The sequence below is a fragment of the Anopheles nili genome, chromosome 2, assembly GCF_943737925.1.
Source record: "Anopheles nili chromosome 2, idAnoNiliSN_F5_01, whole genome shotgun sequence".
NCBI lineage: Eukaryota > Metazoa > Arthropoda > Insecta > Diptera > Culicidae > Anopheles > Anopheles nili.
In genome coordinates this window covers 20,197,413-20,214,274 of record NC_071291.1, presented here as the reverse complement: position 1 = coordinate 20,214,274, position 16,862 = coordinate 20,197,413, and the positions used below count along the sequence as shown (strand labels likewise).

At 48.1% G+C, this 16,862-nt stretch overlaps 2 protein-coding genes across 2 annotated transcripts; both read right to left on the bottom strand.

The window, feature by feature from the left end:
• Positions 1 to 43: 43 nt before the first annotated feature.
• LOC128731351 (glutathione S-transferase D4-like) lies at positions 44 to 746 on the bottom strand. The gene is made up of 2 exons (XM_053824463.1): positions 609 to 746; positions 44 to 547 (listed from the first exon to the last, which is right to left on the bottom strand). Exons 1-2 carry the CDS (start codon positions 738 to 740, stop codon positions 44 to 46), a joined length of 636 nt encoding a protein of 211 aa, XP_053680438.1. The 5' UTR covers positions 741 to 746.
• Positions 747 to 4,354: 3,608 nt separating this feature from the next.
• LOC128731597 (uncharacterized) lies at positions 4,355 to 10,616 on the bottom strand. Its single transcript, XM_053824731.1, has 2 exons — positions 10,457 to 10,616; positions 4,355 to 6,843 (listed from the first exon to the last, which is right to left on the bottom strand). The coding sequence occupies exons 1-2, from the start codon at positions 10,614 to 10,616 to the stop codon at positions 4,442 to 4,444; spliced, it is 2,562 nt and encodes an 853-aa protein (XP_053680706.1). The 3' UTR covers positions 4,355 to 4,441.
• Between the last annotated feature and the right edge of the window lie 6,246 nt (positions 10,617 to 16,862).

Genomic DNA, 16,862 nt, shown 5'->3' with positions numbered 1-16,862 from the left:
GCTCTCGGTTTAATCGTATCATTTGAATGGAAACTAAACCCATCTAAAGCGTTTTAATGTACGCCATACTTTTCTCCTCCAACTCCCGGTGGAACTCGGCGTAATCCGGGAACTGGCTCGTAACCCGACCGATCCAACCCTTCACCGCCGGATAGGCCTCCAGCTCGTACTTCAAACCACCGAGCAGCGTAATGCTGCTCAGCACACAAAGATCGGCGATCGTCAGCTGTTCGGCCGCGACAAACGCACGCTTTTGGACAAAGTTTTCCAGCAAACCAAGCGCCTTCTCGAGCTTTTCCAGCATCTCCTTCGACGGTTGCTGCTTTTTCTTCAGCAAACAGTTGGCATAATCGATCGCACTCGGAAACATAACCCCGTTGTCGAAGAACAGCCGCTGGTTGACGACGGAACGCACGGCAGGATCGCGTGGGTACAGCGAATCGTCCTTGCCGTACTTTTCCACCAGATAGATGGCGATGGCGTACGATTCCCAGACGACGTGGCCATCGGTGTCGATGAACGTTGGAATTGTGTGTTGAGGATTGAACTGCCACCGGGGGAGGGTTTGAGATTAATGAATTGCATTCGTTCCGCACGCACACACTTACCTTCTTTAGTTCTTCGCGCACTTCTTCCAAATGAGGGTTCACCTCCTTCATGTCGAGTGTTATGTCGAGTTTTTTGGCCAAGAGCATCACGCTCTGGCACGGTGGGGATACGATGTTGAAGTACAGCTGCATGGCGGACCGGACGATGGTAAGGTTTACGAGCGAATGGAGCAGTGCCACAACATGCGTGGGAAATTTATATATCTTTGACGACGGTTTTCGGATAATATCGCCTGGATTAGGGCGGACGGTAAGATTCGGCCGTATGTATGATGAAATATTTCGATCTGTTTGGCAATGCGGTAGGAGCAAAACTACACACAGCTTCACGCCATGACTGACAAGTGGATGAATAATTCGTTTTACCATCCATTGAATATCGGATAAAAGAAAACGCAATAAAGACGATGAAGGGAAGTTTATGAAATGAGCCATAAGGTTTGTTTTGTTCAAACGCTTCTGTGATGTAAATAATGACTAAACTTTATTCAACACCTACCGCATAAAGTTATCAAACAAAATTAAACTTATCGCTAAAACTCCCCACACACTGTTTATAATCTTATCAAACGGTGTTATCTATTGCAGTGCGTTTTGTTCCAAAATTTCACCACGATATTTAGCATGTGATGCTACTACTACAAAACACGCTAACGGCATTTCTATGAGCATTTCATTTTTTCATGTTAATATTCCAGATATTTGTGAAGTAAGTTATCATTCGTTACGAGACTCTCTTTAATAATAAACATAATGTGCTAAAATTCTTCATTTGTATAAGCAAGAATAAAATCAAATAATCTTTGCGTACTTGGTGTAACTTAATTACTTAAGACGATGGCACTTCAGTGCATTTATCGTAATGTATTTAATTGTAATTAGTATCGATATGGCGGCTAGCACGTAGACGTGAACGAAAACAATGAGATTTGTCCCTAAAACGGTACTTTGTTTTGTTCTGAACGAACGACGTGATTGGACTAAACGATCATCGTTGCACAGTGGGACACATACGTGATATACTGGCAACGTTTTTATTCATCACTAAATTGTTATTAAGTTTCCTGCAAGAAAGGCACTCTATGACATCTAATATATTTATTCAAGCCACACAGCTAGCTATCTTTGCTGTTTTGGGTTTAAAATTTGACTGGTATATGCAGCTAATTGATTATTGTTATTGTTATTTATTTAAGGACAGCCTGTCCGTATTTAGATTTGAATTATTATTTATGAGCTGAAAACATTTCCTCCCAACAGCCGCTGAAAGCCTTATCCCGAGCTGACTCGGTTAGCTAATTGATTTAAATTCGAACATTATCTCATAAATTATGGCCACTCATAGTACTACCAAATCTCATAGTGGGCTTGGAACAACGAGCGATCAAGGCGGTAAGAGAGAGGATGCGCCTAATCATGCGCCAAAAAGAGCGGCGATATGTATCAACGGTATCGATAACGCTGGAGCGAGCTGACATGCAAATTTGGCAAATGCGTGGGAGCGAGATCGCTGATGGCGCAGCAGTACCAGGTAGGCAGCAACCTCTTTGAGCCATGTTCTCCTGGTATTATAGTCGGTTTTGAACAGCAAAATTTGAGGTCGTAAATCTTCTCCGCGCAGCGCTGAGCCATGAGGTTTTTCGATTCGGGTGCTTGTGTGTGAGTTTTTGAGGGTTCGGATCATTATTATCACCCTCTGGGCAGATGAGTATAAGTTACATTATATAAAACAGCTTTCGTTTCTACACCGCCATATATATACTACGGCTGCATTCGTGGGCTCACTCTTGAGCGGTGCCATTTTTTTTATTTGTCCAACAGAAAGGGGGAAGGACCCTTCGGTAAGCAAGTATCATTGCCGAGCGGCTTATCAATGCAGTGGGAGATGATTAACCGATCGATGAATGAGCAGGACAGCCCCATCAGCGATGAGCAGCTGTGCAAAAATCCCCTTGAATGCGGTGGCACTAAACATAGCGGATGAGAGCAACGAGCGATCAATGCGAAAAGAGAGAGGATGCGCTTACTCACGCGCCGAAAAGAGCGGCGATATGGTTCAACGGTATCAATACCGCTGGAGTGAGCTGCTATTCCAAATTGGCAAATGCGTGGGAGCGAGATCACTGATAGGTCAACAGTACCAGGCACGAAGCAACCTCTTTAAGTCATGTTCTCCTGGTATAAAAGTTGGTTTTGGACAGCAAAATTTGTCGTCGAAAATTTTCTCCGCGCCACGATATTTTTCGATTCCGGATGCTTGCATGCAAGTTTTTGGGGATTTGAATCATTTTTATTCATCTTTTTAGGGAAAATGGGCTTTTGTGAGTAAGCGAATAATTTAATTTATTCTTAAATAACCTCCATTCTATATTATTGAACAATTTTTCCTATAATTGTATCTACTATATAGTGGAATTCCATTTTAAATACATGGCTCTGCTCACCGGAGCCTGTATTTTGGATACCGGACCTAGAAATTTCGGAAAATCGTCTCAAAAATCCCATAACAATGAAGTCTAATCGTTTGAACATTAAAATCCTTTTATTATGTACCATTTTAATCATGTTTTCAATCAGCAGCTTAACTAGTGTTCGGATTATTTATTACTATACTCAGTACTAAATTCGTCATAGGTTATCAGTTGTTTTATATTTTATCGTAATTTATCTACATCCTGTTTAGGTTCCGTCTGACAAAAATAAATTGTACATATATATACGGTCACAATACTTAATGTTAAACATCATTCTTTGCTGCGTCGCTGTTTTTTGTGTTGTTTTGGTTTCCTTTCCAGTGGTTACGTGGTACCAATAAGTACACTCGATCATTCTTTGCACACACACACACACACATACACATCTGTACCTCTAGTTTACAAAAACCAAAAAAGATTTAACAAAGTATACGCCGCTTAAGGGTGGTTGGTGGTCAAATTGCACGTTACTATTATGTGACCGTTCGCGAAAAAGATCAATTTTCTAAAAGCACCGTCCGTTTCAATTACCCTGTGTTCGACACATTCCAAAATGTCCTTACCGGATATGGAAAGTTCTCTAAGTTTTGCCAACTTAAAATGGCTTCGATATTTCCTTTCTTTTGCTAACTTTGACTGTCACGGAAAAGTGCGGCCTAGCACGAGCCGACAAATAAAAATCCAAAGCAATCCACACACACACACGCATCCCAGTTGCATTCGCAAAACCTCGCATACATACTTTGAATAAAGAAACAACATGCTGAGCTGAATGATTCTGATTGATTGGATCGAGAGAGTTCCTCCTTCGAGAGGCACGTGTGAAACGTGATAGAACGCGATTAGGAATATGATTTCCACTGGTTGTTGCGTCGTGCAATGTTCATCCCTTAAACGAGCGCTCTCGTCATCCGCAGGCGTAATTGTCCTTTTCCTGCACCGGTTATTGAAGTTAATACTATCCAATCTGTCTGAACCCAGCCGTCCCTACATGTTGTTATGTCGTTCTCGTTTTGGATTGACAGAGTGTGATCATCCTACGTTTGGTGCCTCTCCTTTCGCCGCGGTAGCTACATTTTTATCTTACAACTAGTATATGGTCACTTTCTGTTATTGGCTTTGCCTGGTTTCTGTTTCTCTAATACTACCAGTTTTCTTGCGCTCCCTAACTTCCTATCTTCCTCTGCATATAGCCACGAACGGTTACGTCCCTATCTTGAAGCTCATTTTCTTTTACATCTCAATCAAGGGAGCTCTCTGCTGTGGCGGAAAAATTGAGCGAAATTGTCATTGAGTGTGAAAATGCGGAATACTCTTTCACAGCAGGCTCTGCGTCAGTGTTAGCATCGCTCCACGGATTTAAGCGATCAACGATCCACCTTCATCGTCTAAAGTTTGTGGCAGCTTCGCACCCTCGAGGAGAGCCTTCGCGTTGGCCGCCTCTGCTTCGGCCTTTCGGCGCTTCTGACGGTTAATCAGTGGCATGAAGCCCCACAGGGCTGATCCGCCCAACAGGATGAAACCCAGCGCGGTAAACAGCGGCTGATAGAGCCCCATGCGTTCGAAGATCACACCACAGATCGGAGGACCCACCAGCTGCAGGATGCCGTTCACGAACAAGCTGATACCGTACGAGGACGTGAGCCGCTCCGTTCCCAGCATGTCCGCCATGATGACGGCCGTTATGCCCACGTACGTGCCGGAAGCGAGCCCAAACAGACCGCAGAACACGCTCACCATCGTGTAATCGCTCACGGTCGGTAGCAACGCCAACGCCAACCCCGATATCGACAGTCCGCCGACAAAGTACCACGTTTTGGGGATAAGCGCAGTGTCCGACAGGGCCGAACCACCGATGCGCCCTACCAGATCGAGCGTGGACACAATCGACAACAGGTACGCGGCCAGGCTCTTGTCGAAACCGAGCGAAATTGCGTACGCCGGCAGCAGAATGATGAAGTTAGTGTACCCGATCGCGTTCGTCGAATTCGAGATGAGAATCACGAGGTACGTCGGATCGGAGAGCAACGACAGATCGAAGAACGTCGTCTTGCTACCATCGTCTTTCTTGCCCGCTTTGCCAACATCCTGCCCGTCGGGTCCTTCCGCGGCCGCACCGGAAGCTTTCGTACGCGACACGCTTCCGCCGAACGAGCGCAAGGACAGATGGGAGGCAAACTCGCGCGGTTGATGCGTGGACAGTGTGCTACCGTGGAACGGCGTGCTCATGTACTGGAAGCTGCTAGTCGAGGGCGAGCGTTTCGGTGGCCGATGCTGCTGCTGCAGCGGCTGTTGGCCATTTCCCTGCTGGCCCACGCCGCTTCGGATCGAGTTCAACCGGTTCAGCCGGAAGTAGGAACCGAGCGTGCCGTCATTGCCGAGGAACGAGTTTGAGCTGAGCTGGCTGGTGAAGGTTAGATTGCGGTGTTCCTCCTTGATCGGGGTGCTGATCTTCCGCTGGCGCTGAGTGCTTCCACCGGTTCCGGCACCTCCCAGCAGTTCGTCCCGATCGCGACCATATGAGACGGGCACAGCGGCTGCAGAAGCGCTTCGGGCGAAACTATCAATCAGACCGTTCTTTGGGTTAAACCGGAAGATATCGGGCGATTTGTGCTCGAGCGTTGGCGTTGAGATGGTTGGCGTATCGTCACCAGTGATGGCAAATTTGGGCTTCACGTTTGGCAGTTTTCCCTGCTGCGGGTGCTGAGATGCGTTCGATCCTGCTACCTGGCCATTCGCGATGCTGCCACCATCGGCCAGTGGGTCCGTTTCGTTTGATTCGCACTCCTCCAGAATCACGTCACGCTGCTGCACCGGAACGATCGTCCTGTCGTCAAGTTCCTCGTCGGGTCGTACCTTGCGGACACGTTTCATGTGCTTTTCCACCGGCTCGTAGAAGATCGCCGCTACCCACACGTTCAGCGTGATACCACCCATGATTAGACAGGCACCACGGTAACCGAAGTTTTGCAGCAAATAACGCAACACCGGTGGCAGGATGATCGATCCAAGGGCACTGCCTGAGATGCACAAACCGTTCGCGAGTCCGCGCAGCTTCACAAAGTAGGATGTCACGATGTACACGGTCGGTGGAAAGGAGAGTCCTGCGCCGGTTCCAACCAACACGCCGTAGCTGATGTACAAGTAGTTGATCGATGTCGCCCAGAAGGTGATGATCATACCGACCGCCGCAAACGTTCCCCCGATGATGGTAACAGTCCGGTAGCTGTATTTCACCGACAGGATGCTCGATAGCGGTCCCAGAGAGCTGTACAGGAAGTAGCACAACGCGGGTATCCAGGCAGCTGACGAGGGTGACGCCTGAAAAGCCTCCAGAAACTCGACGAACAGCACACCGAAACTCTTGATCGTTCCCGGAACGAGAATGTTCACCAGCATGGAACCAGCAAGCACGAGCCAGCCCCAGCCACCATCCGGTGGTACTAGCTCATAATCGTCCTCCGTCGTACCGTCCTCAAGATCGCCATCTTCTAGCCCGGAGCGATGCCGTGTTCCATCCGGTTGGCCAGCTTTGGTGGTAGGTTGCATGGTGCTGCTGGATATGCTACGGCAGATCGTGGCACTGCCATTCCGGGGCAACAAAGCGACCCGACCGTTTGACTCGTTTTGATTTTGACCATTCTCCTCTGGCTCGTCGTTCACGCTTGGCGCATTATCCTGCGGCACCAACACCAGTGCCGGTGGAAGCGTCTTGTTCAATTTGGTCGATTCATTCTCGGAAGTGGCATTGTGTGGGCGATCTGGAAACAAGTTTAAAGAGGTAGAAAGAAAACAATTAAAATGACGTAAAAAAGATTATTTTTATACTCTAAAAATAGCTAGTTTTCATAAAAAAATTACTAAAGATATTTTGAACATCGTACTCATTGTGACAGAAATTCATTACACAAGGGTTAACGATACTTTACATCGTTAGCTGGTACACAAACCAATCCGACTTACGTACGCAGCCACATACCCGGCGGCTGCGTACTGTACGAACAAAGTGCAACACGTGGAAGAGAGCACTGCTGTTTTTGTTTACTTTTTACATCATGATAGGAGAAAAAATTAAAAAAATACACATTTCAAACTATTTTGTTTGCTGTTGTTGTCGATGATTTATAACTGATGATTTGTAAATCATCGACAAAATTAAGGCAAAAATTAAACATTAGTTATGAAACACATAGAGAACATCTAAAGAAACGAAAACGTATTCTAATTTCCCTGTACGGTAGTACATTAGTTAAAAAAGATTTTTCTCGACGTTCTATCATGTAAATTCTTCACTCCTCAGCAGCGCAAACACGCTCGTGTCACATGTTTCCAGCGTTCAACCGCGACAAGCTGACCAAAAGAAGCAGACCGACCCTCAACCCCATCGGTAACAGTTCATCATTCAGGTCGGACAAAAATACACCGCTGCCAAGGATGTGTCGTTTAGCGAAGCGTACATCGCCAACCAGCTCACCTTCCGAGACGTGTCAGCAGGCGCGTATTAGTCGCCTTTTTCGAGGTTCCGCGCTCACGACCTTAACCTTGTGACGCCCGGACCGGATTCCCTCTCCGTGACAGTGAAATGGAGGAATAAAACTACCAGCGACAGAAAGTGGACCAAACCCGGCCCACTCTCGACGTCAACCGAAGGACCACGTTTCATGATCGAAGGTTCAAAATAGACTCGTCCCATTCGACACACACGAACCCGTCCAAAATAGTCACCACCGGAAATTTGGCCAGAATGAAAACGCGAACGCGAATGGGTGATATGTTTTCGTCAAAGCTCTGCAAGATAACCAACCCCGGTCCCCTATACTTGGCCCGATTTAAACTCAATTGAGAAGCGGGAGGAATATGATATTATTGGATGCTGTCTCCATCCATCAGCGGTTTGAAGAACGCTCAGCTGACCATCTTCCCACATACGCGTTTTTTGGCCCACTTTCGAGCACCTTACAGGCACCGCCGCGGCATCGAGTAGTGTTGGCTATTTTTATTTTCTAAATAAGAGCACATTCTAACGCACGTGACTAAGCGTAAAGCCCTTTTATAGCACGCCAATGATCAACATCCCAATGCCGCTGCCATACACAGGAAATGGTCCATCGATCGGGCCTACGCTCACTCTCATCTTCAACATGCGCCTATCGGTCGATCGCTCAATTGCTCCTAATGCGATAACATATTAAGCGTGCAATGAGCGACATTTGCGAATTATAAACTATCCCCCCATCTTTCCGGGTAAAGTGTGGGCCACTGATAAAAAAAAACAATGCCCTTCGTCCGCTTTAACGACGTTGGGGCGTTACGACAACGCTAGGCAACACATCCTTTCCTAAACGCTGGTAACTGATAACAAATTACAACCATTTGACTGGCGCTCCCTCGATTCGCAAACGCGAACCGCGCGCTCTTTATCAGCTGCTCCATCATCTCGGTGGCACATTGGAGTGCGGTTTGAGGGATGTTCAACAATTAAAAGGGAACACACGTTCACACGGCAAAAGGGAGCACCGGTCATTTGAACGATTCCATGTGGCCGCGTAATTCGAATTCACCTCACGTATCAGAGCGTATCGGATCCGTCAATGTCTCAGCGTGGGTTTGTGTATTTTCAAGGTCTACTCGTATCCTACGATAAAGAACTCCCCTGTGGGATAAGGTCACGAAGCTTTGGGTTTTTTTTTGTTCTTCTGTCAGACGGCTCTCGATGCACTCAGATGCCATTATTGAATCGATGTGTCTTCTTTGTCACAGCATCCGATCCGGTTCACCGTATGCAAGGCAGCAGCAGTAGCGGCAGCGTTGACGTTGGCGTATATTTGCCGTTCCTAAAATGTGGGTTACAGGGCCTATAAATAGGGAACGGATACGGTGGGTCGACGGGGGCCAAAGCAAAAAAAAAAGGGCGACACCGCCAGACTCCGAGAGAGTAGTTTTTTTTTCTTTTAGCCCCACAATCTGCCACAAAGTCGATCGCACCCAGCGTTCTTTTAAAACCATGCCGGGGTGGCACAGCGAGTATATGGCGCAGATGGCCAATATCACCATTCACCAGTCGCCGGGATTGTGTCTTCGTGGCCACGAAACCGAATCGAAAGTTGGTTAATGAGTCAAACTGGTGACTGTGAATGTCGCGCGTGCAGTGACATAAGGTCGTTCGTTTTACGCCCAAAAGCGAAGGGATCAACCATCCCGCGGAAGATCGCAAAAACAAGATCATGTTCAGAGACACACCATTAATTGAAATATTTGATCCAAACGATATGCGCCACATGATAGATGCGAAAAGGGTGCATAAGTTCGAGAGGTTTACGCTCTCTACTCAGGGATACAATCATCGTCGACCGTCGAGAGATCGTTTGGCATCAGGTTGGTCGTCCTTGTAGCCAACATTGGCCGTTGGCAAGGACACCGGTGCGGGTCGCGACAGCTCATCCATAAAGATAGTTGGATAGAGAAAACATCGCCCTGTGCGTCATGGGCAGGAATTAGAGCAATGCGGACGAGCGGTACAACTGTCGAACTGTTTCACATCAAATTATCGTTCGATTGGCGCTTTATATAAATCGATAGAAATATATGCCAGCACGCTTTGAAACCATTCTCTGTGGTCTTCACTTTTTTTTCAAGAAGATTAGCACATTCTCATTACCAAATATGCTCTCTCGTTAGCAACGAAATTGTACGAGGTGGTACTCGATTTCATTAAAAAAAGATTATAAAGCATACCAAAAAACTTAAACTAAAACTTCCATGATAGGGAGAACCATTTAGCGACACAACACGTAGTAGAAAACGGCGCCATCGTTTGCAAATAACAACACGAGGTTGTTTTGATGGAGCCAAAGGCAAATCAACACACACAAAAAAAAAACAACCTTTCCAAGCGCCACAAAAACAAACGCGTTTGGCATTCCTAGAACAGTGCGCATTCCCACATGACGCACGCAGTTGACGACTTTGGCGTCCTGGAACAGCGACACAAACAAATTCATCATCGCTGGGGAACCGCTTGCCGAGATTTCGGTTTCCAATCTGCCATCATGCCAGTCCGATGTGGCCAATTTTCCGGAACATTCACAGCAGCAGCAGCAGCAGCAGGCTTTCCATTGAAAGCTGCCGTAGGGTGACGCAGCCCTGAATTTAATTGGTCTCAATTCGTCGGCGTTCAACCCGCATCTCCATCGCATAATAGTGCCAATTGTGCGCAAATATATCACCCACCCAACCACGCCACCCAAAGGCCACGCCAGGAAGCCCCTAGAACACGCACAACTCACGCAACAAATCTGCCCACGGCCACGTGCCACGTGCCATTACTCCTTCTCCTGGCGTCAAAAAAAATCCCGCCCACCCACCAACACTCACCGATCGTGCTGTCGTTATCCTTCAACTCGTCAGCATCCTGTACCGGTTCGTCCTGGGGCGCCTGGGCAAGCTGCTGTTGATCCTGCCGAACCGGGCTGTAATCGGCCACGTGCTGTTGCTGCAGCTTGCCCTCGCTGCGCTCGACACTCTCCTCACCCATGGTGGTTGGCGTGTTTCACGTGTTTTTTATTGCTATTTTGCCGGATCACTCAAAAGGATGCTAGATCGTCCACCGTGCGGAGCGGGGGCGTCATATGTAACCCCCAAACCAACGGGGCACACAACACTGCGTTACTGCGCGCGTGCGATTGCTTCCGGGAACGACGATGTAACGGTTCGCTCGCAGATTGCGTCCATCCGGAGGTGCTTGCGCGGCTCCAACCGAAGCTAGCCGACGACGGGGAACCTAGTTGGGTGAACCACCATCCGTGTCCTCGATGCCGGGGGATGGCGGATGTCCTGGCAGGGCGCAAGAAAGAAAGAAAAGAACGAACGAAACCGGTTATGAAGGATGCGTGGGAAAGCCAACGGATGGATGATGGATGGCTTAGTCACCACCATTTTGCTGTTCTTTCTCTTGGAAAACTCAACAACACGTCCACTGGCTGGCTGCGTAAATACGGGAAAAAAAGATGGATGATTCATGGAATTCGTTGGAAGGGGAAAAAAGCAGCTCCCGGGAACCGGGCGAAAGCCAAACACCATATGTTTCGTTCTCAGCACTCCTCAGCAACCTACGCACAGCCTGGAGAGTTGATAACCCGCCGGTTCAAAGAACGACAAACACAGACATACACTTCCGTTGCCTCAGTAAGGGGGCTCACCCGATGGAGGAGCTGAACGAATCTGGCGTCATGTAACAAACCCCTGAACAGCAAAAAAGAAAAAAAAAGCAATGGAACACCGTGGGCGAGCAGAAAACCCCACAGGAATCGTACATTTGGCAGGTGACGAATCCTTTTTTCTCGACGAACACCCCCCCCCCCCCCCATTGCTGTGTTGGGTGTACATTGGGACATTGTTTGCCCCACCTGACAATGAAGGTCCGAGCGTAAGCCGGTTATCCACTGTTGATGTGGACAGTTGATTACATTGCGCGAACAATGGCTGGCGCACGGGCCACACACATTGTAGTCAAAACTCGCCTGCTTTCTTATCGCGACGACAACAACTCAGCCCACCCACACGAGCGATCTGTTTGCACGCGCGTTGATGGCGCGAAATCGCTCCACCATGACCTTGGCGTTTCGCGGAACATCGATGGAAAAGTCACCCCCACCCAGGGGGAGAGCAAGGAAAAACTGCCTCCCACGAGGGGAAGCAAATAAACGTTGAGAGATGCCGTGTAGCGTAGTAGCACAGCACGACGGATGGGTGAACTTTGGATGCTGATAATGACGCGATCGTCTCGCGGGCGTAAGCGAGGGTGATAACGGAGCGTGGGGGTGTTTTACCATCCAAAAAGCTTGCTGGCTGTGTAAAATGGGCAGTGTAGTTTGGGGGGAGGGGGGAGAGAAAAAAATATGTACACAATCAAACATGTACGCAAAGTACGTTTGCATTCACTCAAAAAAACGGTCATATCGAGGGGAAAATGATTCACAAAAAAAAGAAAGATGCCCTATTACACGCCTACCCATCACTGGCATTTGAAACGAGGCATGTTTTGGGGACCAATTGACTTATTGATTCCGGTTTGATTTGCAACACTTGCCGCGAGGGGGGGGAAAAAAAGTGCGTCGCAAATAAATATCGTGTCTCATATCGCGTCTATTCAAACGACATTGATTGACGGCATTGTCAAGCTGTAGAGAAAAAGGCCAATCATTTGCGTATCACACATCCCTTTTGCTGGTGGAGTGAAGAAGCATCGACAAGGGGGGGGGGGGGGGGGGGAGCCCATTTATCAATTATTTAGCCCAAAATACAGGCAGCTAGTTTAAAATCCATTACCCGCTCTCGATTGGTGTTGCGCTGATCGTGCACGTCACAAGAGCAAATTAATCAACACAAGTATCCTTAACACGTGATGCTTGAGTTGGTAGTTTTGAGCGCAACCACAATTTGGCGCAGCCATTTGAGTGTGTTCGAACAGGACCTCGACCGCAGGAACGTTTTACAGATCGTTCTCGAGTAACTTTACAAGCTTTGGAGCTGCCATTGTGTTACTTTTGGTACGCATGCTCAAAAGTGGGTCAACGGTGGCTAAATTCATTCCGGACTCTTATCTGCTTTTGTTCGAAGGTTTCCCTCACACCACGCAAACCCGAGCTGGAGGAGCTGGATATGTAAACGAACCGCTCGCGTTTCAGTGACGTCCGTTTGGTCGAAAAGTGCGATTTCATTCACCAAAAACAACCCGCGTTCTTCACTCGTGAAACCCGGTCGAGCCCTGCGGGTCCTTCATTCCCCCAGGGGCTTTTGTGTCGCGTTTTCTTTCGCTGGGGGAGTTGTTTATGTCGCTGCTCCGGCAACGCGTGAGGACATTGTTAGAGGGTTTTACAGTACGTTCTCTTAGCATGCATACTCCACTGCACCTTTCTCGTGGCTTCAGGCGGCCCAAACAGTGGTCCTGGGGGATGGGCAAAGTCATTGACCTTATGGGCTTGAGCACAGCACGCTAAAACAAAACCATAAAAGTTTTTTCCCAACCTCTTCAGGAGCATGTGACCGCGGTTCGTTCGTAGGCTTTTTGTTACTGTCGTTTTATGCTGTCGCTGCAAATCGGAGCAAAATACTGAACCAGCGATGAGCCTTACTTCAGTTAATGCCAACAATTCCATTGCAACCATTAGAAGCTTGCTACTTGGTAATGCCACGTGCTTCTAAATGCTCGTTTCAACTTATTCCTTGCGTTCAAGAAGCGTTAACTCGACATCCATATTACATTACTCGGTCGAAACAAGGAAAACTTATGCTCCGGCAAAAAAACACACAAAAAGAAGCTATCGGGAATTGCGAATTGGACCACGCGAATAAACCCTTTCGTTATTGACCTTTTGCTTTAATTCCTCCAATTGTAAAACATTCTCTATTGCCCTTTACACTGATTACTAGAAGGAATTTGTAAATTTTCATTATCATTTAACATCACCGTCCTCTAACGAAATCAATTGCCATCAAGCTAATAACCAGTTGGGTTTGCAGTTAAACAACAGAATTACTAATCCCATTGCCAACCATAGCAACCGCAAAAAAAAACCCATAAAAACTCGTTCGCAACCATAATAATCATCCATAATGGATACCTTCACGCGGATGATAAATCCCTCTGGTCACTAACCCTTCGGGTTTGACCTTGTCTCACGAAAGGAAAAAAAACGCTCATTATCACCTGCCCGTCACCGTTGGCCACCGTTGTGTCGAGAGGTCGGTTGACAATCGTCACGTTCTGAAGTTGATCTGTTCATGTCCTTCGAGTGCTCATGGCTTCGGCGCTTTGTCATCGACAGGTAAGCAAAACTCGTTGGCTGACTTATGCTTATGCACTAAAAAGGGTTGTGTAGTGGAGGGGGAGAGGGCCTAATCGGTACCTTCGTCCCTTTTGCCCAATCCCCGCCTAATGAGAGAGCTCATGCATGTTGGTTCAATTATAATTGCGAAACCATCGGCACAAACTGGCCAGCTTTTGCAGCTTCACCCCGGTTGCACAACGGACCTAACGATGGGGTGCAGGACCAGCGTTTCTTTGTGAGCTCACGATCGAGAGAGGCACTGCAGTGTGAGTTGGGGGCTCATTATGATTACGCAGGCAAAACCGTACCTTCCCATTTTCTGGTGGTGAGGTTTGTCAGGCGCGTTTGTCAGGCGCGCATGGTTTGTCAGGCGCGCAATGGGGTGAGAGTGTTCTTTAATGATTCGATTTTCCCGGCCATTGACTGGAGCCGTCGATCGAAACAGTTGCGACGTTCAAAATTGCACGATTGCACAAAAAGGACCCCGATTTGTTCACGTTTCTGGCGGGGTGTAATAAAATGCCAAACAAAAGTAATTCCCACCACAAGGGAAATGTGAGCAAACGAATGAAACCGCGAGCCAGTGGGGATCGTTTTAGTGGCCAGCAAACTAACATCGCTCGTTTCAATCAGGAAACGGACCCCTCCATCTAGTCAATACCCTTATAAAAGTGACCTCGCGAGCCAGCGGACGATCGCTCGTTCGCATTGATTTCTTGATTGAATCCGTGCGCCAGCAAAGTCGTTGTGCATCAACGCGAGCAAACAAAGCGAAACCATGTGGAGGAAACCGTAAACGTCTCCGTAATTGTGCCCGGGACGACCCCGCCAAATGGATGACGACGGTGGCGGGAATCGATGAATTATAGATCCGCTTCGATTGCGCGTTTCCGGTTCGCTGAACATACACACACGCCTTGGGCGAGCTTCGTGCGAATGTCGCGAGGCTAATCGGCGGGCAAAGGATTGCCAAGGATTGATAGTTAATTATGTGACTTTTTTCTTATTTTTCCAATCCCCCAGCACACCAACAAGCATGTTAGTGCCTCAGAGATGGTGGCAGTTTGAACAGCCTCCTGCTGGTGTTGACATAAATGACTGCCACTGGACGGCGATGATGTCGCCCTACCGAATGACCGGGTACATTTTGCTCCCACGTCGAGATTTCATTACGTGATGGAAAGTCGACGACAGGCGGCCCGATCCTTGAAGGCGGCTAAAGGGCGTTCGAGAAACACTTGAACTTTTGGATGATTTTAACACTCGAGAAACCTTAGCTCTACACGTTTCAATTCACCACCGGAGAGGTTACTTTTGGAGCTAGTTGCCCTTACAATTCGTTCCGTTTGCGTTGCCTTTAAATCCCACAACAACCTGAGAGATTCGAGAGGCAACAACCATTACTTAGCAGCGAACTTACCCAATCGATGGAATGCAACACGTCCGCCGATGAGCTAAATGCAAATGGCCCTTTGGGTTTTGGGCGGACGGGAGATGGATTTTGTCGTTTTTTTTTTGCGCTCTCTCACTCACTTTTTATGTAACCGCCGTCGCCGATTGCTTGGTAACACTTTCGCACGTCAGTGTCTCGTAGCTGCTCTGACTAGCGTCGGACAAATAAATGGGGGGACAAAAAAAACAACAACAAAAACCACACACACACAAAACGGAACTGATCCCCACGATCGAGCAGGATCGACGGAGGACACGGCACGCTCACTCACACACGGTTGCGATCTAGAAGCGTGAACTGAAAGAACAAAGAAACATTGGCGGATAATTTGGAACGGATCCGTCAGCTGACTCAGGGTGCTGTTCGATGTGTGGCACAGCCTCGCTAGCCTCGTGCTGTGTTGGTTGGGAAAAGCACAAATAACTCACGCGACTCACGGCGTCTACTAACTGTCACAATCACACGCGCCACGATTAAAACAAGGACAACGTGGGTTATCCTGTTACGGCAATGCCCCACCAGCAGTATAGTGCCGTGGGCAGACTTAAGGCCCTTTTTCTCACCTTTCCGCGTGTTACTACACATACGATGGATTCGATTAGCACAGGAGCACACAGCGGCAACCACTACCGCACGCGCACGAGAGAAAACACACAATAGCGGAACAGCTGTCAAGAGACTCTCGTGCGAAGACAACTCGCAATCACCTGTGACAACGCGCGACCGAGACGGCGCACTAGGCGTTCGCTCTCTCGCTCGCACGTCACAGCTGAGCGCAACCGCGCGCTCGTTCTCCCGCTCGCACGTCATCCGACGCATTCGTCACCCTTGCAACCGCCGTACTGCCTGTACCCTGGGCCACCGCTGCTACGGGCCACGGCTTGCTGCGCCTTGTTTTTCTCGCACGACGACGCTTTTCAAACTCAAATTGTGCGCGTCATTGACATTGACTTTTGGCGGTGGCTATATTTTCGGGTAGCGTTAGCATTATGGGTTATTTTTTTTTCTTTTTCTAATTTTGTTTCAGCGGACGTTGACACACTTATGCCCGTGCGGCATGGCTTTGAACGCACCGATTTCCCCGACGTTACCCCGATTAACCTTCTACCCGAAAGCGAATGATAGCTGCCCTTACTTCATCACGCCGAGGAAATGGTTGCTCGTTCACACTAGAATCGAGCCGCCAGACCTGTGTCGTTAATCATCGATGTTTGAACGCTTTGATTTGAAACAGATTTCTGTCTTCATCGCGCACTGGCACGGCTTGGTTTCATCTTCATGCGGAAACTAAACCACTGCACTTACTAGCACTGCAGCACAAAATGATGCACAATAACAACGTAGGAAATGGCGCAATTATTCGAAGCGCTTTTCCGTACCTTGCTGTGTAACCGCACGCATACGTTCGACACAAATTTCGCTTCCGGCTAAACGAGGCGTGAAAGCGTGCACGCAAAAACGCGTTTCTTATGCGGCTGCAGTACGACGCACTGCGGCA